This window comes from Muntiacus reevesi, chromosome 18, assembly GCF_963930625.1.
Source record: "Muntiacus reevesi chromosome 18, mMunRee1.1, whole genome shotgun sequence".
In the NCBI taxonomy this organism is placed as follows: Eukaryota; Metazoa; Chordata; class Mammalia; order Artiodactyla; family Cervidae; genus Muntiacus; species Muntiacus reevesi.
The window spans coordinates 8,089,070-8,115,222 of record NC_089266.1 but is presented as its reverse complement, the minus strand read 5'-3'; the positions used below and the strand labels follow the sequence as shown (position 1 = coordinate 8,115,222).

At 55.2% G+C, this 26,153-nt stretch overlaps 1 protein-coding gene across 2 annotated transcripts in view; it reads right to left on the bottom strand.

Moving 5' to 3' along the window:
* MGAT5B (alpha-1,6-mannosylglycoprotein 6-beta-N-acetylglucosaminyltransferase B) overlaps window positions 1-23,237 on the bottom strand; it is a 65,692-nt gene extending 42,455 nt beyond the window's left edge. For both annotated transcript variants that reach the window (XM_065909680.1, XM_065909679.1), the window contains exons 1-3: window positions 23,021-23,237; window positions 19,120-19,232; window positions 9,962-10,109 (exon numbers count right to left, since the gene is read on the bottom strand). In XM_065909680.1, coding sequence (XP_065765752.1) covers window positions 9,962-10,109; window positions 19,120-19,232; window positions 23,021-23,088 — 329 coding nt within the window. In that variant the 5' untranslated portion in view covers window positions 23,089-23,237. The remainder of the gene's footprint in view (window positions 1-9,961; window positions 10,110-19,119; window positions 19,233-23,020) is intronic.
* Window positions 23,238-26,153: the final 2,916 nt, after the last annotated feature.

Below are 26,153 nucleotides of genomic sequence, written 5' to 3'. Positions count from 1 at the left end.
GAGGGCTCAGCCTGCCTGCAAAGGACTGCAGGGCCCCCAGCACCCAAAGGCCAGCCTGCACGGAACAGCAATGCAGCGACCAACAGTCAGGCCAGGAAATGGAGCCGCTGCTGTCTCAGCCCGGGCTGATGGAGCTCACTAACTAACCATCAGCATGCCCACCTGGCATGCCTCTGGGAAAACCCACAGCAGCAGGTGCCAGGCCAAGGGCAGTGCTCGGGCTGACATGGGCAGAGGAATTCCCTCCAAGAGCCTGGATGGGATGTATTTGGGGACCCCCAGGTGATGGAGGACCTTTTCCTGGGCTCAGCCGGCCGCCCTGAGTCTCTTTCTCTATTTTTCTCCCAGGGAGGGCTGTATCTTGCCAAAATAAATTCCACACAAAGTAGCCTGGGGACTTGCCAACTATTAAAACCTCTAGTAAAATTATTGCTGGATTCCCAAGAATGAATTCTCCCAGGACCCTAGACGAGGTCACTGCCACAAACATCACAGCCCTCCAACTCACCATCAACACTGGCGCTGCCTTAATTTTTGGAGTATCCCCTGGTGTTGATCGCCACTCCCCTGTCAGAGGAGTTTATTAGACATCAGATGCAGTATTTATCTCACGGCAAAAACTTCTATTAAGACAGATTCCACTCAGTCGGCACGTGGGGCTCGCAGCCAGGAGGGCTCTGGGGGCCCCTCTCCAGAAGGCCGCTTCCTTTTTCCTGAAGACAGTGATTCCTTTCCCTTTGATTTTCACCACCTCCTCTGGCTTTGCAGGCCAACTGTAAGCTTCATTTATCCCCGTACAAGGACTGGGTCTTCCTTGCCGCACATAATGAGAACTACACGAAGGAGGATTTTTCCAACCTGGGCTCCTCTGGGATCTTCAAACCCCACCTCCCACCAGGAAAGGCACAGTGCTGCCCCTCCTGGGCCACCCGCCCCCCACCATTTTCCTTTTTTAAAACTTTGGCTGTGCTGGGTCCTCACTGCAAAGCGCAGGCTCAGTGGTCGCGATGCCCAGGCTTCTTCAGTTGTGGTGTGTGGGCTTAGTTGCCCCTTGCCATGTGGAATCTTAGTTGCCCAGCCAGGGGTCAAACCCACGTCCTGTGCATTCGAAAGCGTGCTCTTATTTTTTTTTTTTTTTTTTTGGCTGTGTTGGGTCTTCACTGCTACACGGGCTTTTCCTCTAGTTGCAGCAAGTGGGGCTACTCTCTAGGTCATGTGCTTGGACTTCTCACTGTGGCGGCTTATCTTCTTGTGGAGCAAGAAGTTGCGGTTCCCGGGCTCCAGAGCACAAACTCAGTAGCAGTGGCACTCGGGCTGAGCCGCTCTGCAGCACGTGGGTTCTTCCCAGACCAGGGATTAAACCTGTGTCTCCTGTGTTGGCAGGTGGGTTCTTTACCACTGAGTCACCAGCGAAGCCCTGGAAGGCGGATTCTTAACCGCTGGACCACCAGGGAAGCCCTCCCTGCTCCACTTTTTGTAAGGAGAGGAAGGGTGTGGGGACCAAAGGCAGAGGCGGCAGGAAGGGGGGAGATGAGCCCAGCACACACACCTGTGCACACACATGTACACTTGTGTGCACACACACACGCACACAAGGCAGTCCAGTCCACGCTCTCCAAACTCTCCTGGAAAATGGCATTGCCCTTCATTCACTTCCTGTGGCTGCTGCAACGAATGACCACAGACTGGGGGCTTAGAGCGGTCCAGATGTCTTCTCTCACACCCTGGGCACCAGAAGTCTTCAGGCAAGGTGTCGGCAGGCTGGCTTCCTCCTGGGGGCTCTGGGGGAATGTCTGTCCTAGCTTCTGGGGGAGACAGCGGTCCTCAGCCTCTGTCTTTCCTCGGCCTCCTTATGTGTGTGTCCAAATTTCCTCTTCTTATAGGAACACCAGCACTGGATTAGGGCCCACCCTGATCCAGTTTCACCTATCTTAATTTGACTGCATCTATTGAAGCCCTATTTCTGAACAAGATCACATCCATAGGTACCATATCCATAGGCCCAGCCTTCATCCTGTTGCTTCTTTCATGGGAGATGAAGAGCAATGGGGGGTAGGGGGGAGCCTTTGACTCCTCACACTTCTGGGTCCACATTATTCGGAGACTTATTAGAGGGCTTTCCAGGTGGCACTAGTGGTCATGAATCTGCCTGCCAATGCAGGAGACATCAGAGACATGGGTTCAATCCCTGGGTCGGGAAGATCCTCTGGAGGGGGGCATGGCAACCCAGTCCAGTATTCTTTGCCTGGAGAATCCCATGTACAGAGGAGCGTGGAAAGCTACAGTTCATGGGGTCACAAAGAATCAAACACAACTGAAGTGACTTAGCATGCAGGCATCGGACTGAGAAAGGACCTCAGAGTCAGAGGTTCTGGATTCAAATCCTGGCTCCAGTGGAGAGCTGTGTGACTCTGGGCAAGTAACCTAACCTCTCTGAGCCCCAGAGTTAGCTCATATAAAGTCTGAATAATTTTAGCTCCCTCACGAAGTGATGAACTACAAGGATTAGATATGAAGTTGACTGTCAAGGGCTCAGTATACAGTAAGTGCTCAAAAATGCTTGAGACAGTCTCACTCCCTACCTCCAGGAGTCACCCCATCCTTGAGAGGAAGTCTCATAAGTCTAACTACAGAGCAAAGCACTTCACTTTTGGGGAGATTCAGCAATTTTCATACGATAAGCATTTTTTTTTTTTTTTGCATAAAACATATCACCAGCCTGGGCTTTAAAACAGCACAGATGGCATCTGTCTGATTTAACAAGTTCAACTTGTTCAAAACAGAATTACTTGGCGTCACTATTATTATACTGGACTTAGCATTTGCACAGCACTTTCTATTTTCAAATAATATAGGATTAGGCTTCTTTCCCTGGGAAGTTTTTTTTTAAATGACAACAAAAGTTGATGTTGTCAGACTTCAAACCACAGCACATCTGTGACCTGGGAAATGCTTCCGTGGAAAAGAAAAGTGGGGGTGGGTTGGGGACAAGGTGTATGGCTGCCCACCGCTGACGGTGTTGTCACCGTGGGATTGGGGTGGTGGCAGGGCTGGCTTCTCCATCAGGCCAGGCCAGGGTGGTGCCCTGTCAGGGCCCACAGTGCTTTCAGGGGGTCCACAAAAATGTTTCCATTCCTCTAAACATCAGGAAAAAATTGAGGTCAGGAAAAGATTTTAATATGTAATGTTACTATAAGCATCGTTATGCCAATGTAGTCATAAAATATAATTTTGCTACTGGCTAAATATGCTCGGGCATAAGTGGCTTCCTGGAGCCAGCCACCCTCCAAGGTTGACCCTGGTACGGCCAACCTCTGGGCGCTGGCCCAGGGTCCCCTGAAGAAGCAACCAACACCACAGGCCACCCACTGACCTCAGGACCCTCTGCCCCTTCACCACGCAGAGCCAGGGGCCAGAGGCGCAGGGAACAGAGCAAGAAACTCTGGCTCCAGCCGGTAATCAGTGGCCACTTCCCCCCCAGGACACCGGCTCCAGGCATCACCTCCCATCAGGCCAGGTCCCCAGAAGGCCCATGAGGCCATTACTGATTCCAGTTCTCAGTCCCCTGGCCCCATCATGAGCGCTCCAGGAAGCCGCAGGAAGGAGGTTTAATTCTGAGTTCCACCCATGATTTATGAGGGTTGCATTCAATTAATGAGATATTGATTTCTGCGCAGCTGGCCAGCGTGCTTGCTGGGAGTTGTTATTTTATTATAAAACTGATTGCTTTCCTTTTAAAACAGAGAGACTCGCGTTCACAGGTGCCTGAAGACACATGTACCAAGACACAAATGCTACAGCCAGAAACACGAGCGCCGCGCACAGGAGATGGGTTCTCTCCAGGTGTCTGTCTCTCACACACCACACAGAACACAGGAAACACCCATCCCTGGTGTCCAGTCCTCCCTGCATCTTTTTTACTGCTCTCCTCCTCTGCTCCCCCTCTTCACTCCCGTCAGAGGTCTGATGCCATCAGAGTGCTGCCAGCATGCAATCAAGGACCTGCCTGCCCCTCTCCAGGTGAGAGCAGAGAAGACGCCCTCTCTCCTGCCCTGAGAAATATATATACACATACATGCACATGTATGTATCAGAAAGATAGGATAGATAGATGGTAGACAGACAGATAGTCTTCCCACTGCTGATAGGAACAGAGCTAGAGTTGGACTGTAGTTTCATCACTTGGGGAAGGGACTGGTACCCCATGGGTGGGGCACAGCCAGACTATGGGGAACAGAGCCCCCGTCCCCACCCCAGAGCCCAGTGTTCCCCTGGAGGGTTTTCTTTCTAACATCTCGTATGTCTTATTTAGGGCTTCCCAAGGTGGCACTAGTGGTAAAGAGCCCGCCTGCCAATGCAGGAGACGTGACAGACACGGGTTCGAGCCCTGGATCGGGAAGACCCCTTAGAGGATGGCATGGCAACCCACTTCAGAATTCTCTCCTGGAGAATCCCATCATGTGTATCCATACCATATTGACCTTTCCCCACTGATTTCTTTTTTAATATTTACTTTTATTTCTTTTATTTATTTGACTGGGCCTGGTCTGAATTGCAGCAGGCAGGATCTTTAGCTGCAGCCTGTGGGGTCTAGTTTTCCCGACAAGGGATCAAACCCCAGGCCCCCTGCATTGGGAGCTCTCAGAGTCTTAACCACTGAACCACCAGGGAAGTCCCAATAGTAGGACTCTGAAGTATCTTAAAAGTACATGTGTCTATTTGGCTGCATCCTCAGTGATAAAAATCTTATAATTAAAACACATTTCCCAGTTTGATAAGTTAAACAGTTCCTTAAGCGTGGGATTGTTATTAATAATGAAGGAGAATTCTTTGTTCTGTTATGTGTTCTTTTGCCTCAAATTCTGCTTTGTTTGGTATAAATATTGCCATCTCCACTTTCTCTCCATTTGTGTGTCCTGGATACATTTCCTTTTATTTTTAATTTCTGAGTCACTGGTTTTGAGGCCTGTCTTACAAACGGCATACAGTGGGATGCTGAGAACCTTTGTCCCTGTTAGGGATGGTTAACCCTTCGCATTTATGTCACATTTAACAGGTGTCTGCCCTGGAGTGACTTTCTCAACCAGTCACCAATATCTCCCCACAACCCCGTATCAGTCCGGCTTCTCCCCAGCCCAGGGTCCAGATACACTCCCGGATCTGTCCCATTAGGAAGGGGCAAATCCAGAGGCTGGACCCAGCACAGGGCCTGTGAGAAGTGGGGCATGTCTTTTAAAATTGAGCCCCAAGTCATCTTAACCAGTAGCGTGTCCCCTGTCCTACACCCCACCCACACACACAGAAGCTACACTCCTGGCACCTAGCCCCACCAACACAGAGATGGCTGAGAGTGTCTAGAAGCTTTTTATGATTATTATTAATTTACTTATCTATTTGGCTGCGCCGGGTCTTAGTGGTGGCATACAAGGTCTTCGATCTTGATTTCACTGAGGCATGTGGGATCTTTAGTAGTGCCACGTGGGATCTAGTTCCCTAACCAGGGATGGAACCTGGGCCCCCTGCATTGGGAACCCAGAGGCTTAGCCTCTGGATGATCAGGGAAGTCCTCAGAAGAATTTTTGAGTTTTTAAATAAAACTTTAAAAAATCAGGGGGTGGGGGGAAATAAAACCTCAACTCCTTACTCACAGATGATAATTCTGATGGATCTTCCTTCCTGCATTCCCTTCTCCACAGGGAGGGGTTGCTGGCTCCCTCTTCCTAAGGAGTTCTGACACTCTTTGAGGACAAGAACTCTGACTTCCGTCTTCTGGGTTTCCTCCATCCATTCCTGACACCCCAGCCCAGAGCCTGCACCCAGTAAGCACTCAACAAATACAGATTGGCTCGAACACAGACAGCTTCAAATCTCAGCTGTCTTTGCCACTGCAGAGAGGCCTTATGGAAAATTCAGAGATCACTATTTGGTTTTAGGATACATAATACGATGCCATTTGCAATAAATCGGCAAATAAACCTGAATTGTTTTTTCCTAGGCTGAATAAAGCGAATTTGCTTTCCCTAAGGATATACCAGCCATGAGTGGGAGGCACAGCCGAGAAGCTTCCAAAGGGCAGAAGGGGGGCAGTGGAGGCTGTTCTTTTTAAAGCCACAGATAATTGCAAAGTGAGAAATCCAAGTACAGATAACTGAGAGTTTGCTGGAAACACAGCGGCGGCAGGGTTCTCATCTGCCAGTGCCCTGCTGGACAGCCCGGAGTGGGGTCAGGGTAGGGAGGGGACGGCAGTGTTCGTGCCCATGGGAAGGGTGAGCAGGCAGCCTCCGCGTGCCCGGACACACCCACCGCTTCGCTCCCTGAAGCCAGAAGCAACAGTGTCCCTGAAATTTATGGCTCTGCCTGTGGGGTTTGATGGGCTCTGCTGGTCATGATGGATTGTTGCTATTTCCTGGGATGAAGCTGGAGCGGGTGGAGATGAAGGGCAGAGCAGGGGAGGGAGGGCGGGCTGGGACGGGAAGAAACCGGAGAGACACTGAATGCGCTGGCGGGAGCACTCCTGGCCCCAGGAGGCAGGCCCAGCAGCCCAGGAGCACTTGACACTCTGCCCTCACCCTGGTGAACAGACCAGTGTGGACAGAGGCTGGATCTGCAACCCAGACAGCGGGGAGCACAGCTGGGGCAGCTGGGAAAGTGGAAAGGATGGGGCGGGGGGCAAGGGGCTAAATCAGAGGGGACACAGCAGCATCAGGGAGAAGCACCCTGGGCACACGGAGAAGAGATGGCCTCAGACCCCCGGGGGAGCCCAGGGGCGCCCAGCACCTTCGCCTCCATCTCCCGTCTCTGCACCCTGGAGGAGGGCATGCCAACCCACTCCAGTATCCTTGCCTGGAGAATCCCATGGACAGAGGAGCCTGGCGGGCTACAGTCCATGGGGTTGCAAGGGTCGGAAACAACTTAGCGATTAAACCATCACCACTTGTCTCTGCCCCAGCCCTTCTCTTCCCCTCTCACACCTGCCTCATGCAGAGACATCCCTCAGCTCTAAGAATAGGGTTCCAACGCCACCTACCATCACTGACAAAGCTCTAGGCCGCCTGCCCGCTGCCCTCTCTTAGCCCCCACTGCACTCTTCCAGGTGGACTTTTACACTGGTTTCTTTCCTTCAAGACACAAAGCTTGGGATTTCCCTGATGGTCCAGTGACTAAGACTCTTCGCTCCCAACGCAGAGGCCTGGTCGGAACTGGATCCCATATGCTGCAACTAAAGGTCCCGAATGTTGCAACTAAGACCTGGAGCACCCAAATAAATAAATAATTTTTAAAAAGACACCAAGCCTGCTCCTTCCCCAGGGCCTTTGCACTTGCTGTTCTCTCTACCTCAAATTCTCTACCCCCCAGCTCCTCATGTGGCTGGCTCCGCCTGCTCATTCAGAATTGAGCTCACAAATCACCCATTCCCACGGACCTTGACAGACCACCCTGTTTGAATAGCCTCTTTCCCAGTCATCTGCTCTCTCAACGCTTAGAGCTTGGCTCAAGATCTCTACATTATCTCATTTCTTTCTTTTTCTCAGTTACTGTCTGTCTTCCCCACAGGAATGGGGACAAGGCTCATCGCTGTGTCCCCAGCACCTCCGGGAGCAGTGCCTGGTGCTTCACTGGTGCCAAGACGTATTTCAGGAGCAGAGAGATCTCTAGTTTCTTCTGTCAGATGCTCAGGCTCTGGAGAGACACAGAATGTAACCAGGGACCCCGACTTCCCAAGGGGGAAGAGCTCCCACCAAGAGCCAGGCACTCTGGCGAGCTCCTCACATCCACCACTGCATTTAATTCCAGGCTCCAGAACTGTAATTTTATTTATTTTTTAATTAATTTTTATTGGTGTATAGTTGCTTTACAGGGTTGTGTCAGCTTCTGCTGTACAACAAAGTCAGCCAGTTATACCTTCTCTTTTTCGGATTTCTTCCCCATGTAGATCATTTAGTACATTGACTAGAGCTCCCAAGGCTTTACAGTAGGTTCTCATTAGTTATCTATTTTATACACAGTATCAATAGTGTATATATGTCAATCCCAGTTTCCCCTTCCCTTTCCCCCTTGGAGTCCCTCTTTGTTCCCTATGTCCAGTAATGTAATTTTAGTGCCTACATTTCCCAAAACAAAAAAAATTACAGCAAAGGTCTAAAGAAGGATTTGTGTCTCCTGAGCTGCAAATTATTACTAATTGATATGAAAAATCTTGCAAAGGGATAAAAACAAACCCCCAAGAAACTGCATATTTAATGAGTGGCCACCAAGAGCTCGGTATATAAAAAGGTGGGCTTCTGGTGGGGCCAGCTGACCTGTGTCCCGAGCCAGGCGCAGCTCCTCAGCAGCTGTGCCACTTTGAGCAAGTTCCTAAACACCCCTGTGCCTCCGTTTCCTCCCCGTAAGGCACTGTGGGGTTGACGAGCTCTCGGCGGTAACACGGTACGGTGAGCTGTGAGTAAATGTCACCCATTAAGAGGACTGTGCTGTGCTTAGTCGCTCGGTCGTGTCCAACTCTTCTCGACCCCGTGGACTGTAGCCCGCCAGGCTCCTTTGTCCATGGGAATTCTCCAGGCAAGAATACTGGAGAGGGTTGCCATGCCCTCCTCCAGGGGATCTTCCCAACGCAGGAATCAAACCCAGGTTTCCCGCATTGCAGACGGATTCCTCACCATCTGAGCCATCAGGGAAGCCCTCATGAGGACAGGGATGATGATATTGGCCCACCCGACTGGGCACCCAGAACATTCAATCACAGAGGTCTGCTAAAGTAGGGACCCAGGGCCAGCTGTCTAGCCCAGGCAGCCTATGGGGCCGAAGATCCCCGACCAGCCCGAAGGAGCGGACTGTGCTTCAGGCTCCCCTGGGCCAGGACCTCTCAAGGACCAGCACTCACCACCGTCCCTTCCTTTGATCTTACCCAACACCAAACTTCAGAAATGGCTTTGGCTTTTACATACCACACATTGGCTGAGGTATAGCTTTTCCCACAAATTGTCCAAAAGTGTGGATTTCAAACACATTTTTCGGCAGCAGGACTCTTTTAGCAAATCACATTGGCTGAGGTATAGCTTCTCCCAAATTGTGTAAAAGTGTGGGTTTCAAACTAATTTTTCAGCAGTTAGAACACATCAGGGCTTCCCTGGTGGCTTAGATGGTGAAGAATCTGCCTGTAATGCAGGAGACCTGGGTTCAGTCCCTGGGTTGGGAAGGTTCCCTGGAGATGGGCATGGCAACTCACTCCAGTATTCCTGCCTGGAGAATCCCAAGGACAGAGGAGCCTGGTGGGCTACAGTCCGTGGGGTCGCACAGAGTTGTACACGACCGAGCGACTAACACTTTCAAAACACATTGAGCAGCTCCAGCTCATCAAGAACCCAGTATTTATTAATAAAAGGTCAAGCGCAGCTTGTCCCCTGGGATGGGTGGGGTCCCAGCCTCATCTCCTCCACACCCGAGTCTGGGGGCCAGGACTCCCAGCTGGGCCAGCCCTAGCTTCATGCCCCCTCATTCTCAGGGGCTCAGGAGGACCTCACACCTCAGACCACCACCTGGGTTCCCAGGGACAGGCAGAAGCACGTGGGGCTGCCGCACAAACCCTAAGGGAACTCTGCATATTGTGGCCTCAGCAGGGGAATATTTAGAATGCATAAACCAGGCAATTCTTCTTGCAAAGATGGCCCAGGTCCATGGGAGGAAGACAGATGATCACTGAGGTCATTGCATCCCATGCACAGTCAAACATACTGGTCAACACAGACAGAGCTCAAAACTGTCAGATAACGTACAACGGGAAGCCATTTAGGGAAGATTTGCAAACACCACACACTTTGCATTTACTGTATGTGTGTGTGTGTGTGTGTGTGTGTATGTGTAAAATGCATTCTGCGTCGGTATCCCCGGCTCCATCCCCGGTATAGCGGGTACCACTCCTCCCCCACTCCAGGAGCCCCTCCCGCTCCCGGGTCCCCCTCACCTGTCCCCGGCAAAATGCCCATCGCCGGCAGCCCGGTGCAGCTCGCTGCTGTTCTCCAGTCTGGCCAGCGTGTCCATGCGCTTCACCATCAGCTCCAGCAGGTCGCTCATCTTCCGGAGGACACCACGGGACTCCGGCCCGCCCATCACTGTGGGCAGAGGGTGGGCGCCGTCAGGCATGGCCCAGGCAGCCCCGAGGCCACCTGAGACCACATGGTGTCTGGTCAGGGGTGGCTCAGACCCCAGCCCCACTCGCTTCTTCTCAGAAAGAGGGGGGATGTATGGCAAAAACCACCACAATATTGTAAAGTAATTATCCTCCAGTTAAAATAGATAAATAATTTTTTAAGAAAAGAAAGAAAGAGAGGGAGCCAGGAGAGTGAGCCTGCACCACCCCTCACTCCTGCAGAACAGGAATCCGGAGAGCCCTGGGCCCACCCTGCTCCCTACCAGCTGTGTGACATTGGGATAATCTTTTAACCTCTTTGAGCATTGGTTTTCATCTGAGAAATCGAGCTTTAGACATACTCTCAGGCCTGTGAGATGACAGGGAATGCCCAAAGACCCTCAACAACAAGTTCCAGACAGAACTCATGGATCAGGGTTTCTAAAAGTACAGTCAACCATCCACCCACAGCTGAACCTCGTGGCCAGGTGAAGTCTGGATTCCTGGGCCTTCGTGTAGATCTGCTGATTCAGATCTCTAGGACCTAGGGCCCCAGACTCTGCATTCTGCTTGCTCCTCATGTGACTTAGATGCACAGGAGAGGCTGTGAGCCTGTATTCAAAGGGGTGGGGGCCTTGGCCACCTCCCTTTCCCATCCACTCCCCCAGACCCCACTCTAGAAAACCAGTGTGAATTTATCTTCTTAAGCCAGTCCTTGGGTTCTCAGAGATCAACTCCAGGAGAGGCCAGGAGACCTTGTGAAGAATAAAATTAGATGAAAATGAGGTGCTTCAACCAAGACCTCGTTAACCAGCCTGAGACTTTCCACAATTTCCCATCTAATCACTCCTCATCATTAGCACCACGCATGTCAGTGTGGGACAGCAGCCCCCACCTTCCTTTTTAATTAAATTTTGTGAAGGTTTTAAATGGTCCCTCCAAACCATCCATCAGTGCTCGGTTCCAGGTATGGCAGCTCCCACCAAGGTTGCCTGCAAACCTTAGGGGCCAGACTCTGAATCTCCGTTAACAACTGACCTGGGTCCCTAGAGATCCAGATGCTCCTGGGGATTCCCTAGGCTGCTGGTGGGGGGTGGGTTGTCAGGCGGCACCTTGGATGGGGATCCCCAGAATCAGGCCCCCCAGATAAAGGTTTGAGGGCAGGTCGTTATGGGGAAGTGAGCCAGGGAAGCAGAGACAGACCAGAGAGGCATGTTACCACGCTGGGGAAACCAGCTGGTGCAGAAGCAGCCTCACAGCTCTCTCCCTGAGGGGGCGAGGGGGCTAAGCATGTATACACCACCTCTCGCCAGTCACTGCTTGAGGGCTGCTCCCCGGGACAGCCATGATCTGGTACTTTCCATGGGGCGGCGGCAGCAGCTCCAGCATGTGACGGGACTCTCTGAGGGCTGAGCATCATTAGCATCCGCTTCTCAAGAAAGCCAGGGTCGGGGCCCGGTGGACTCAGAGGGGCTGGGGTGGACCTGGGCTCTCACCTGCCTCTGACAGCATCCCCTCAAGGGGCCATGCGGCCAAGGGTGTCATCGTAATGTTCTCAGCCTCGGTGTCCCCAGTTCAAGGCAATAAACATTAGGTCCCTACTGCAACCCAAGTTCAAGGTGCCAGGATGCGGGTAAGAGGGATCACAGCCAGCCACAGGGAACCAGAGGCAGAGACAAGAAGTCGAGTGGGGAGGGGGTCAGGAAGGGGCCAGTCTCCTCTGCTCCATGCTTGGGACTGAGCCAAAGGGGGCCCTAGGGAGGCTGGCTGACAACCAGGCTACTTGTGACATTTCTGCTGTGCCTGTCCCTGTATCCCCTGGTGCCAGGCCCATTCCAGTGGCTGCAGCCGCCTTCTCATACCAAGTCACCTTCCGGCTGGGTGTCCCTGCTTGCTGAGCTGGCCTGAGCCTAGAAGGGAGGCCTTGGGGGGCTGGGGGCTGCAGGTTACTCAAACAGCCTCAATCTCTGGCTCCAAAGAAGACAGCGAGCATGAATGATGGGGGAAGGATGGGGGGAGCAGAGGACAGACACGAGGAGGGGTTGGGTGCTGGAAAAACTGGGCATCAGAAAGAAGGAAGGAAACAGTCTCCACCCCTCCCCACCTGAGTAGCTGAAAGAGCTAATGGTCTCCCCACCTCCCCTCTCAGAAAACTGGGTGGATTTTTCCACTGGGATCGGGAAATTTCACTGTAGTGTTTGATGAAGCAATGTGAGGTCTCTCCCACCACTCAGCCCCTCCCCACTCACTCATGGCCTCAATCAGTTAGTCCCTCAGCAAGCAAGATATAAATAGCTCCTTCTCTCTTTCAGCTCCACGCAGTTGGGGACAGTTGACTCTTTGAAAGTACTCTCATCCAGAGACCTCCCACCCAAGCCTGTCATCCAAATGCAATACCTCACTTTCAACCAGCGCTTGGAGCACAGAGTAAAACCAGAGGGGAGTTCCCATCATTTCAGCTAGAAAAATAGGAGCCCATCAGATGACTGATCCTGGAGCTGCCTTGCACAGGCCCATGGGAGCCCCCCATGTTCAGGGTTACCCGATGGACGTCCTGGAATCATGCAGTGGCTGGCCTCCCTGGGCTGCCCTGATCGCTCATAGCTGGAGCTGGGGTGGCCCCTTCCCCAAAGGAGTTGGATGGAAACTGGAAAGTGAGACCACAGCTGGGAACACTCTCAAGCCAGAGTCTGTTATCTGAGGCTGTGCACTCGGGCCCGACTGGACCACAGAGCTTGGGCAGCATCTGGAACCTGCAGACACAGCACTCCAGCAGTACTGAGCCACATCACAGCTCCTGGGGCCGTGCGGTGTTCCCTGCAACGGCTCGGGCCTGCCAGCTGCCCTGTCACACTGCTGCCCTCTCTCCAGGCTCATCCCAAGTGTCCTTTTCCCCTCGGAGTTCACTGTCTGCACCCCTCCCAAGATCTCACTGACAATGCCTACCCCGCCCCCACCCCATTACAAAAGCTGCGAAACAGCTGATGGAGCCAATAACTGCAAGGGTCGAAAGAGCCAAACAGAGCTGGACCAAGCCTGGAGGCAGCACCAGGTCCCAGGAGAGGCCTTGACTCCAGACCTGCTCTGCCCCCCGGATGGTGGGGGGAGGGGACAGGTCACTTTCCTTCTCTGGGCCTCAGTGTCCCCTCCAGTAAAATGTGAGGGTCTGACTTACTGAGACTCAAGGGTCTACAGGCTGAGACTCCTATTCCATCTTTTCCCCTAGCAGCCTCCAGAGAAATGGAGGTAATGGGAAAGAAAAGATGTGTTCTTATAAAAGCCTGCAGAATCTCCTTAGGGAGAGAGCTCTGCTTTGTTTTGCTAAACCCCTGGGTGGGCCAGAGCTTCGTCTAGATGCCCAGAGCAATGAGACAGAGAGAAAGCGAAATGACTCTGCATATTCAACTAGGAAGACTGGAGTTTCCCAGCTCAGCCTGGGAGACTAGCAGGGAGGACAAGGCCTGGGGACGTGGGCAGGGACAGGACAATGGCTCAGAGGGGCTGGACAGGACGGGGATGCTCCACCACCAAAGGGATGACCCATGGGGAAGGGTTTCGGGGGGCTCTGAAAGGCAGGTGTCCAAGAGAGAATTGTCATCTGCTCACTGTGCTGAGCAGTGGTCTGAGACCCACCCCCAAATCCCCCCAATCCGTGTGTGAGGGTTTAGGGGTAAGGAATGTCCTTCCCAATAGGTCAGTGTGGGAGACACAGAGGAGGCAGGAGGGGAGACACCCAAGAGAATAATTCAATAGAAGCAGGTCAGAGCACGAGGTGTCCAGGGAAAGAGACATAAGCCCCTTAGAGTCCTTGGAGATATGTGAGTGTTCTGGATTGTCCTTCCTCTGAAGGACAAAGACATCCTTCTTTAAAATTGTCAACAGAGGGAACTCCTTGGTGATCCAATGGTTAGGATCTGTACTTCCACTGCAGCGGACTCGGGTTTGATCCCTGGTCAGACAACTAAGATCCAGCATGCCACACAGCGTGGCCAAAAAAACCCCAAAAAATGTCAACAGAGTGACTCCAGAAGACCAGAGGGCTTATAAACTGGCTCTAAGGAGACAGAGTCCCCTCTCGGATGAGTCTGAAGGCCACCTCCATCGGACTGGGCGAAGACCACAAGATACTCTCCCAGCACCTGGGGCTAGAGCGTCTATTCTGAGCATCTACAGATGGTGCAGGACTCCAGAAGCTCCCTGCCCATCGCTTCCCGAGGAGCTCCAGGGCACTAGGCACGTCTTCTGCCCTGCATGAGGCAGGGAGCAGGTCCCAGGAGGGAAACAGGCCAAGCAAACTGTCAGTCGGGCCGGCAGGCCCTGCCACGTGACGCGCTCCCTGGATACCGCCGGCCGGGACCACAGGCAGAGCAGGCTCCCAATGAGCCTTGCCCTGAGTCACCTCCCTACTCTCAGCATCCGCTAAATTGAAATGTATCTAATGTGAGGTCCCTGGCGACACATCTCAGAAGTCACACATGTTCCCTCCATATTTCCATATTAATAAGGAAAGCCGAGATGCTGAGAGATACAAAGGGGCCTCACATTTACCGACAAGGGTGCTTCCTCACCCACCGAGGCCCCATCCTGTCCGCCCTTGTCCCCTTTCTCCTCCCCACCCCCACCCTTTCCCACTGGTTCCTGAAAACTGAAGGAGCCTCCACCTCGCCAGATGGAAGAGACCTCCCAGGCACTCGACACGGAGGCCTTGACTTGGTGTTTGCGCAGCTGGAGAAGAGTGCACATTTGTCTCTCTGCACATGGCCACCGAGGAAACCAGCTGAGGCCACGGGAGCTCTGGGCAGCGTGGGGGACAAGGGCAGGCCCTGGCACACCCACCCAGTGCCAGCCTCTGAGAAGAGAAGCCCCCTTAGCACCGAGATCCTGGGCCAGAGACAGGCTACAGAGCCAGGCACTATGTCTCCAACAGTCCCGGTTCAAATCCTGGCGGGGGCCAGTCCACCGGGAGATCTCAGGGCAGACACAAGCAGCTGAATCAAGCACTTCCAGCCTGTAGCCCCATCTCCGGAGACGGCCTCTGACCTCTACTTCCAGATGAGATGGTCAGCCAGGAACAGCCACATGGGCTCTGGGGGCATCTGCGGAGACCTCGGGAGAGGCCTCAGACACAAGTTCAAGTCCCCTGTCATGAGAAGGAAGCAAGTTCCTCTTAAGACAAAAGGAGGCAACAAAGAGGAACTGGGGTGTGAAGTGAGTCCTGGAGAAGTGAAAGTCGCTCAGTTGTGTCCGACTCTTTGCGACCCCATGGACTGTATGTTCTCCAGGCCAGACTACTGGAGTGGGTAGCCTGTCCCTTCTTCAGGGGATCTTCCCGACCCAAGGATCAAACCCAGGTCTCCTGCATTGCAGGCAGATTCTTTACCAGCTGAGCTACCAAGAAAGCCCTGAGGACTGGAGAGGGAGCCTTAAAAAAAAAAAAATCCTCCCCCCAAGCGGGGCCCAACCACAGCTAGAGGGAATTAGGTTAGGCCTCCTCCCGGGTCCAAGTCTCCTCCGCTCAGCCTCCTGCTTCCCTGCATGTGAGGATGAGTGTGCAGAATAGAGAATGAGATGTCTGTCACACTTCTCTCCCCCAACTAGAGAACTTCATCACAAAATAGAAACTGGCCCCCAGGGGAACCCAGAGTCTCCCCAGGGAGAGGCGGTGGAAGGCTCCCCTCTCTTCAGGGAAAACCCTGCACCCTGCCCCTCCCCCAGTCATGTCCTCGTGGGGACGCGCTCCCCTCACAGGCTTGACGGGCGAGGAAAAGACAGACCACGTCCCTATTTGCGCTCAGATGGTGTTACTGGCCAGAGGAGGGCTTTTCTTCCTAAGTTATTTTTTCTATTTATTTTCTAACCCCGAGTGGGTTTCCTTCTTCTAGTTCTGCCTTGGGCCTGCACAGATCCCCGGAATAAACACTATCTAACACCCAGCCCCCACTGTGACCTCGCTCCCCAGACCCCTTCCAACTGTCCTCCACTTTCAAACCATCCTTCCCCGGGCAGCTCCTGGAGATACAGACTGGCACCTCCTAGGTTGTTTGTGGGGCTGCCCTAAGCCCGGGGTCTCCTTTGAGGCGGCATCTCTCACTGGATCAGGATTCTAAACCCCCAGCACAAACTTGGGGCTCTTCCAAGTCCTTGCTATGGGTCTCCCCAAGAAAACCAGCTCAAACCAAGGGCATGAGGGACACTGAGGGGACAATGGGGACCTGGGATGTGAACTGTCGGGGTCACCTCCCCGGGGTCAGGGTCACCTCCCCGGGGTTCCCAGAGGCCCCCATCCTGGTCCTGCTCCCCACCTCCCCAACATTTACTTCCATATTCCAGGCAGGAAATTCCCAGCCCAGGGGGCCTGAGAGGTGTGAAAAGACTTGGATACACTTGGGTCTGAGAACTGGAGTCACAACACAGAAGAGACCTGCAGCTCCACCCCCAGGTGGACTGGACAGAAATGCCCACGTGTGTCCACCACGGACACATGCTGGAATGTTCGCAGAAGCACAATTCAGGAACGACCCAAGCTGGAAACAGCCCAGGGTCCGCCCTGGGGCAGAGTGGAGAAATACATTGTGTTGCAGTCACACAGTGGATGCTGCACGGCCGTGAAAACAAACCTTGGCAACCACACGCCAGGAGAGGGGTGAATCTTACAAAGGCAACATAGAAAAAGGCGCAGGCAACAGAACAACTGCCAGATGACGCCGTCCTCATAAAGTCCGAGAACCGGGCGGCACTCCTCTGTGTTATAGACGTCAGGTCCTGGTGTCCGCAGGGAAGTGGAGAGTGGAAGGAAGCCTGAGGGTGCTTCTGGGGATGGATGATGCCCTGTCTTTGGATCTGGGTTGCTGGCTGCCTGGACGGATTCAGTTTCTGGATACTATACTCTGATGGGAAAGGGCTTCCCTGGTGGCTCAGACGGTAAAGAATCTGCCTGCAGTGTGGGAGATCTGGGTTCAGTCAGTCCCTGGGTCGGGAAGATCCCCAGGAGGAGGACATGGCAACCCACTCCAGTGTTCTGGCCTGGAGAATCCCCATGGACAGAGGAGCCTGGCAGGCTACAGGCCATGGGCTGCAGAGATTCGGACACAACTGAAGCGACTAAGTACACACACAGCACATACTCAGATGGAAAGTTTAAACACACACACACACACACACACACACACACACCTCTAACTCTAACTTCGGGACCCTGGGCAAGTCCTCTCCCCTTGGTAGCTCTGCTCTCCCCTTAGACACAAGATCTAGGTTGGAGCTGGGCCCCTTCTCCCCATGCTGGGCAGAAGTGCATAGTACAGAGCACAGCAAGACCCCCACAAGCCCTGGTCCTCTGACCACTACCAAGATGGGGGCCACCATCAGGGAGATGAGCACCAGAACCAGAGCTCACCCATACACCCCTCCTCCAGCCCCTGATTCCCACCTCCTGGATCCTCGACCTTTCAGAGGTCAGCTTGCCCAAGCCCACCCAGACAGACACGCCCCCTTGCCCAGAGTGGCCCCCAGGTAGCCTGAACACCGTTCCTTATACCCCACCCCCGACTCTCAACCTCCCCCACCCGTCCCCAAGCTACCCCTCAAGGGCACCTTCACAACTGCCTCACCCCCTCCTCAAATCTCAATCCTCAGGAGTCTCCCATGCAGAGATCCCAGGTCCTGGCACCTCCTTGGTCCTCTTCCCTAAACATCCTCTCTTGCATCTCAGACTCAGCACATCCTGTAAATGTTTGCAGAGCTCACACTCTTTGCCAGAAGCTGCTCAGGACCCTTCATCTATGTTATCTTCATGCCCCCTCATGCAATCCTGGGGAAGTGGGCACTGTTAGCCCCATGTACCAGAGGAGAAGACGGAGGCTCAAAGAGACTGAGGGACCTCCATGAGTCAGAGAAGGGACAGATTCATTTACATTCAGGTTTGAATGACTAATAAATGTGAAATTCCTGCTGGGAGATTTTTGCACGTTTAAAGAAGTACATGTTAAACCAAAAGCATGGATCTAAAGAGGAGACACCAGATGGCAGAGTAAGCGCCCCTCAGAGCACCCACCCCAGACGACACCCCATCCTCCCGGAGGGTTTATCCATCGTTGGGAAGAGGGGAGTCAGAAGGATGAGGCCTGGGGACTCGAGAAGGTGAATGTCAAACAAAGACTTCCTGGGGAGTGGGGGGAAGGGGAGAGTTCACAGAGCAGCCCCCTGAACAGTTACAGAAACCCCCCTTGCCTCAGTTTCCCCACTCTGTCCCTCCTTCTCATGGTTACTGGGACAGCCCCCATGACGCAGCGAGCAGGACTCTCTGAACCGTTCTCCATTCTTCCTTGAGCAGGATGGAGGGGGGCAGGACCCACGTTCAGGAGGGTGGCCTCCCAGACCATCACCCGGTCACACCCCGTGCCACGTGAGCTCGTCCCATCTGACCCCAGAAAACAGTCACTCCTCTCCTTCTCTGCAAGTGAGTTAAGTGACCTGGCCAATGGCACACAGCTGGTAGGTGATGAACCAGGGTACAAACCAAGCCTATTCGGTCCCCAGACCCCATGCTCTGACCCTCCATTCCCCTGCCTCGAAAGTAATGTGGGCAGGGACGAAGAACCATAGAGCTTGGAGATAAGACACGTGAGCCCACGGCCAGTCTTGCCTGTGCTGTGGCCACAGCCTGGGCCAAAGGAGCAGAATGCGTGTGTCTCAAACAGACAGGGGTCATATCCAGAGACCCCAAACTGCCCCACTAGAGAAGCAACACAGACCACCTCTTGTGATGCTGGGGAGCTCCTGGCTCAAAGGCCCTTCCTGACCAGGGAACCTAGGCCAGAAGGAGGCTGATGAGTACAGCTAGGTCAAGAGCTAAAGCCCCAACCATTCACACGTCCACCAACGAAGTGACCAGGCCCTCAAGACAGAGCCCCAGAAAGCCTCCTGCAGGGTGAGGCTCAAAGGCTTCCCTCTCCTCCGACCCCCAAACCTCCACACCCCTTTCCCCACCAAGATACCTTCTGTGCGGATGGTGAAGGGGGAGTCCCCTGGGCGCCGGGCCGAGAACTGGCCTCCCAGAGATGTCATCAGGAAGCAGAGTGAGAAGAAGCCAATGCCCAGGACAAAAAGCCTGCGGAGAACAATAGGGCGGGTCAGCACATGCACTCTGATGCCACAAGGGCTCCCTACGAATGAATGAGTGAGGAAGGGATGGATAAACAGAGGAGTAAAAGATCGGGGGGCTGAGCTCCTGGCCAGTAGGTCTCCCATCACACAGGATGAAGAGAGCTGGACTACAAAGAAGTGACCATGAGCCACACACAAAAAACCACGAGGGACACTGAGGCACACAAGGTGTGAGGGTGGGCAGCTCCTAGCCTCCAGACAGAAGCTGGCCCCTTAACAGCAGAGGTCCTCACAGTGTGGTCCCCAGGCCAGCAGCAGCAGCAGCAGCTTGGACACATTAGAAGTGCTCATTCTTGGGCCCCAGTCCCTGGCTTAGGGAATCACACACTCTGGGAGGGGGATAAGCAATGTGTTTGAACAGGTTCTCTTGGTCACCCAGATACACGCTCAAGTTTGAGGACCACTGGTATAGGTGAAGACAGCAGAACCCGATGCCAGCTAGAGGGCAAGTAATTGGTCCAGACAAAACCCACCTGGATCCCATCAATCACTTGGAACATGGTCAGCTCCTGTGTACACGTGTCTTGCTGCTGTGACCAGTCATGAGCTCGCTTTAACACCTTGTCATGTTCAGGGTGAGGGGTAGGGGTGGAGGGGAGCTGTTACTACCAGACGGTAAGGTCTAGAAGGACAGAGTCATGTGGCCACTCTCTGTGTCCAGACACTCCCTAACCCACATCTTCACCAGACAGGCACACGGGAGCGTGAACCACGGACCGGTCAGAGTAAGTCAACCCCTGTGCAAGGGGTGTCACACAAGTGTGTGCTGTCACAGTATTCCGGGGAGTTGACAAAAAACAACTGTTTATACTTCAACTCATAGACTTGATTACATGCCAAGTGGCACTAGGGAATCTCCTGGGGGACACCCAGCAGGGAACCCACCCTCATGTCTGGCCCCAGGCTCCTGCTGCTTCTAGACTAGATTCTGGGCCAATCTGGCCTTAGGGCAGCAGAGGTGGAGGCTCTTCTGGGACCTTGAGTCTATCCAAGGACTTGACGAACTGGCAGAGCTGAAAGGGGAGCTGCTCCCCTTCAGGTCAGGGTGAGGAACCCCATTTCTGTTGGAGCCAGCCACACCATGGGGAACCCCACAAGTGATGCCAGAGACCTCCATCCCCCCCACCTCCCCCCCATCCTCAAACCCTACATTTGTCTGTATCTCTATGCAAGACTTGCCTTATGCATTTTAATCTTCATTATCTGAAACTGGCAGAGCAGTATTTAATTAAAATTTGGTCCATTAAAGAAAACACATAATTGTGGAAGAAAATAAAAGCACAACAAAATTCCCAACCCATATTTAAAGGAAGCCGTTTCAGATTAAATCAGAGAGGGGAGCAGAACAAACCCCAAAGCAGAGATGGAAAAGGGAGCTTCCCTCAGCTCCCTCACCTCCTAGAGACCCCTCACTGAATTCCACCAAGCCTGGGGGTGGGGCTCTGGCCTTTGGATTTCCAAGACGAAGCCAGGCTGGTCTCAGGCTAGCAGTCAGAGGGACATTGTAGGGGGAGGGTGGCCACACGCCCAAGAAGATCCTGGGGAAAAGCAGTTTGTCCCCTCAGCCTGAGGACAAGGATGGATCTCTCCAAGTTTCTTGTCCCCTACTCCTCCCTCCCCTTCCCCAGCTATGGGGTACTCATATTTAGAACTAGACTGCCAGGGTCCAAAAACCTGCTATGAGAAGGTAGCTAGGCCTTTACACAGAACCTCAAGCCCCAACACCTCATCTGCATCTCCTTCTGCCAGACCCCAATCCCAGGGCCATTTACAGTAGATTCAAATTAAGATGATTTTGTCCACCCTCATATCTACTCAAGCAACATTCCAGAAGCAACTAGAGAGTAAGGACCCTGCCAGAGACTCTGGGAAGACCAACAGGAGCAGTCTGCCCTGGAGGATTAACAAATAGAGGTGATATGGTTGGAGGCTGTAAACACAACTCCACCACCCCCAACCATGTGAAACGGATTTGAAGACTTCACTGGTGGCTGTGGGTCTCTGGGCAGCCTAGGATTACCCTGAGGTGAAATTACATAACCTGGGGGGAGGGGAGGGGAACCTAGGCAATCCCACCTCTGAATCCTGTTTTTAGGAAAGAGCCAGAAAGAGCCACAGGGGCGGGACTCCAGAGGGAAGGAGCTTAAGGGAGCTGGCGCTGTCCGTGGTGCTGCGGTCAGCCACCACCTTTAACCGTGCTGCGAAATGTCCAGCCAAGCTGGGGTCAGTGGCTGGGCTCCCCATGGCCTGGAGGGAGAGGCCAACACTGGGAGGGAGAGACAGGGCTGAGGACTGCTGGTTGGCTAGGGATTTGAGGATTTCCCTGGAAGAACAAGGTCCTTTCCAGAGATGATAGCTTCCCATCCTGCTTCGCAGGGGAACTTTAGTGGGGTGGGGGCTCTTGACACACTCAATCACCCGCCCAAGGCTCTACCCTGGGGACCCCTGGTTCTGTAGTCCTCTTGCATCCTCTAGACACTGGAGGTCCAGCTCGATCCCTGTTGCCCTGAAGGTTGTCTCCTCAACTCTGCACAATAGGCTGGGGGTGGGGGGTGGGAGCAAGGGGCAGAGGGAGGCAATGGGGAGGTGGGACCATGGTCTCCCCATCTGGAGTGGGGCGCATAGGAGGGGTCCCCTGTCTCAGCCTCAGGTCTGGAGGGGAGGGGCTCAAATCTGGCCCCTCCCGCACCCCAAACTTCAGGCATCTCTGCCTGTACAGTTCCCACCCTCACAGGTTCCCTCCCTCACCCAAATCCCACCTGTGACCGCATCCGGAGTCAGGCCACCCCCTTCTCCGCCCCAGCCCCAGGTCCCGCAGCTCCCTCGCGACCTCCTGCCCCTGGGTGAGGTGACACCCTAATTCTGCTAGGCGCTCATCGCTTAGCGTCCCAACCCTGGCTGCAGGCCTGGCTCCGACTGCACTTGGGAGGAGCAGTAGCTGCCCCGGAACCGCCAGGCTCTGGAGGTTCCTGGGGTGGGACCCGCAGAGCCTAGCCAGGCCCCCAGAGTCCATAGCCCTGCCTGGTCTGGACAGCCTAGGTCGGACTAGGAGGTCGGTCTTGACTTCCATCCTGCCTCCACGCCCTGGTCACCCCTCCTCCCCACAGTGCCGCCCCTGCCCCAACCTTTCCAAGGCCCGCGGTCGGGGATCGAATTCCCAGGGGGGGGTGGGCGGTCTTTGCCCCAATCTCGGGGCCCTCCCATGGGACAGAGGCCCGCACCCCGCCGAGAGAAAAGGAGTGCGCGCAGAAGGCGGGGTCAAAGAGGGCGGCACAGGCAGAGGGGGTGGGCGGGTCGGCCGGGTGGGGGTGCCACCCCGCTCCGAGCGCTAACTTTGCCGCGGGGGTGGGGCCGATCGCGAGGTGGGGAAGGACCGGGAGAGGCAGGGAAGGGGCGCCCTGGCTGGGGCAACTTCGCGGGCCCAGGACCACAACATGGGTGATTTCTGCCCCCTTTCCCACCTTCGCACCCCGAAGTCCTCTCCGAATCTATACCAAACTTGGTCCACGTCCCCGAATCGTACACCCTCCCCACCCGAACCGGGACCCAGCTCCATGCCTTTCCCAGCCCCGCTGGCCACCACCAAGGGTGGAAGCACAAACCGCCCCCCTCTACTACTGGGACAGTCAGTCACCGTAGGGACAGGCATCCTCGCAGGGGCTGACCTCGCCCACCTACCCCGCGCCCACTTGGAGAAAAAGCCCTCCCCTCGCCAACGGGAAAGAACTTTACCGAAAGGGTCTCAGGGTGACCAGGCATCTTCTGACCATTATCTTCCCATCGGGGTTGACTGTGATCATTGTTCAAACTTGTCCGGGCGAGAAGCCGAGGGCGAGGCCGGCCGGACGGTCCCGAGCTCGGCTCTGGCCACGTCCTGGCCGCGAACCCTCTGCGGGCCGAAGCCAGGTCCAAGCGAGGCGAGGAGGGGGCGCGGGGCCCGGCGGCTTCGCGGCCCGCGAGGTCGACGGGGTCTCGGCGGGCAGGGCCCGGGGAGCCGCGCGGCTGCCGGAGGCCGGCGAGGACGCCCGGCCGGGCCGTCTCTGCGTCTCCGCCCTCCCCGCTTCACATTCTGGGGGCCAGGAGGCGGCGCGCCCCCAGACCGCCAGCCGCGCGTCTGCCTGCTCGGGCTCGCTCGCAGGGCGGGACGGCGCCGCGACGCGCAGACGGGCTCCCCGCCGCGGGCGCCCTCATCCCCGCCCGGGCCCGCGCCCTCGGTGCCGGCTAGCGGCGGCCCCGGCCCCGCGCCCCGGCCCCCCGCGCCTCCGGGCCGCGCCGCTCCCGGGCCGCGTACCGCGCCGCGCCCATGGCCCCCGGCGAGGGCGCTCCGCGCCCGCCCTGCCGCCCGCTCTCTCCGCTGCCCGCGCTCGGGTGTCCGGTGTCCAGCCCCGCGCCGCGTTACGCCCGGAGGCGCCGCATTGTTTCCTCGGAGGAGGCGGCCGAGGAGCGGCTGGGGCGGCCCGGGAGCGGCCACCACGCTTCCTCGGCGCGCCGGCGCCACCTCGTGGCCGCGGCCCAGCGGCGCTCACTCCAGGCCCGAGGCGGGGAGCTGGGGTGGGCAGGCGGGCAAGCGGGCAGGCGGGCGTCCCTGAGCCTCCTTCCAGCCCTGCAACTTCCCCAGGCCCCTTTCGGAAGCATGCCGGGTGCCACCAGCTCTGAGGGCCGAGGGCTGCTTGGGCTCCTGCAGTGCACAGAGGAAGTCGGCGCTAGGAGGAGTTGCCCCCTTAGGCCCGGTGCCAAGGCCCTCCCTCGGGTCGCTGCCCCTGCCTCTGCAGCCACAGGGCTTCTGCATCGGCCCCTTCACACCCACGGTTTCGCTTTGCAACCTCCACCCATCCTTTGGCCCTCTCTGGAAAGAGACTGCAGCAGCTCTCCTTTGCTTCCTTTTTTTGAACTCGGCCTGTGACACTGAGGCTCTTCCATTGAGCCCAGAAACAGGGGCAGGTGGGTGCTCTGTAGGCTTGGGTTCTAGTCTCAGACTCTCCGTTAACCAGTGGATTATGCCTGAAAGTCAAGGGGACTCCTCGGTTTCCCTCACCCCGCCCCACCTTACCCCATGGCTCAGCAGTACAGAATCCACCTGCAATGCAGGAGCCACAGGAGACACGAGTTCGATCCCTGGGTCAGGAAGAGTCCCCTGGAGGAGGAAATGGCAACCCACTCCAGTATTCTTGCCTGGAGAATCCCATGGACAGAGGAGCCTAGCCAGGCTACAGTCCACAGCCTCGAAAACAGTCGGAGATGACTGAAGTGACTTGGCAGACACACGTGAGGTTCACTAAGGCTCCTTCCAACTCCAGGAAGCATGCATGTCCTCCCTTACCCTCTACTTCTTGACCCTGGAGAGGTGTTTGCCTTTGCAGAGAGGTGTCAGTGGCCCCTGTGAGCACCCTGAGCAAGAACCAAGCCTTGATCTGAGGATGCTGCTCAGTCAGAAACAGCACTTGCCAGACCAGCTTGGCCAGGCACAGCCGGGGAAGGCCCAGGCTGGGAAAAGCCCCAGGCCTCAGGCCATGTGAAGAAGGACATGGATGACCCCGAGGGCCTTTCCAGAAGAGGAAACCTCTATACTGGTCCATCCAGTCCTTGTCTGGTCCAACCAGGCCCCTGATCCCCCCGCTTCCCCCCCACCACCTTTGCTGCTCGCCTAGCCCATCCCCCCAGCCCGATCAGGGCCGTTTCTCACCAGCTGTGACTCACAGTCTACTTTTCCTGCTCCTTCCTCATCAAAATTCACCTGTCCAGCATCCCATTACCTCATCGCCATGCTCGCCACTAATGTGAAAGCCGATGATGAATTGGTGTTGGCGGATTAATGTGTTAACTCCAGCTAGGTGACAAATTTGCATTGAACAAGGACGTGCTGACCGGGCCTTGGTGCGGAAGAGTGACAAATGGTGGCAGGAAATTTGGGCATCACGGCAGGCTGGCCAAGGAGATCTCTGAGGGCAGGAATCTAAATCATTTTGTTCCTGGACCCTTACGTCTGCTGTACATTCAGGCAATAACCGAAGCCTTGAATGTCAGGGTGAAAACCACAGCCACACTCAGGCATGAAATGTCCTGGCGGCTGTGCGCAAGCTCTGGGGGTCACACTGGCATTTGGTTGGCATTTTAGGCCACAGGGGAGAGGAGAAGATGGGGGTCTCCCCAAAGGCACGGTCATGCCTGGTGTGGCTCATGGGAGGAAGTGGCCTTCTCTCAACTGGAAGCCAGATTTCTGAAGGTGACAGAGGGTACCCTCCCAGCCTGGACTTCGAGATGGGAGAAAGTGCCTGCTGCGTTTGCAGGCTCGAGCCAGGCAGGAAGGCTCGGGGCAGAGAGTGAAGGACACTGAGCCAGACCACCCAGCTGCCTCTTCCTTTTGGAGTCTGTGTGCCCTTTGTCAGCCTCTGCAGCGTAACTCAGTGTACGAGGCTCAGCTTGCTGTCCACCATGTTGCAGACCTTCGGAGAAAACTTGTGAGTCCCCACTCAGGGGTCACCCGGCACCTTGGAGCCTTCCCAGCAGGTGGCTATGATTTTTCTTGTTATTGTCCACCTGCAGCCACCACTGCTGGTACCTCGGCCTGTTCCCCGGGCATTCACCTCTACATGCCGGCAGGCACATCATGAGAATACATGCAGTGCTGCCTGAAGCTTTCTTCCTGGCCGTGGGAATATGCTTGAACATGCAGGGGCCAGACAGAAGTGTCAGGGAGTTCCTGCCCCAGAAGCAGCCTTCAAGGAATAGGTGCCCACCTCCCCCCTCTCAGGGAAGACCCACATTGGTTTCCCTGAGTCCCAGCTGCCCGCAGTGGTAACCTGCTCTGTCAGGCACCCCATGTTGACTTCCTTCCTCCCCTGCCTCATCCCCCACTCCTTGTTCC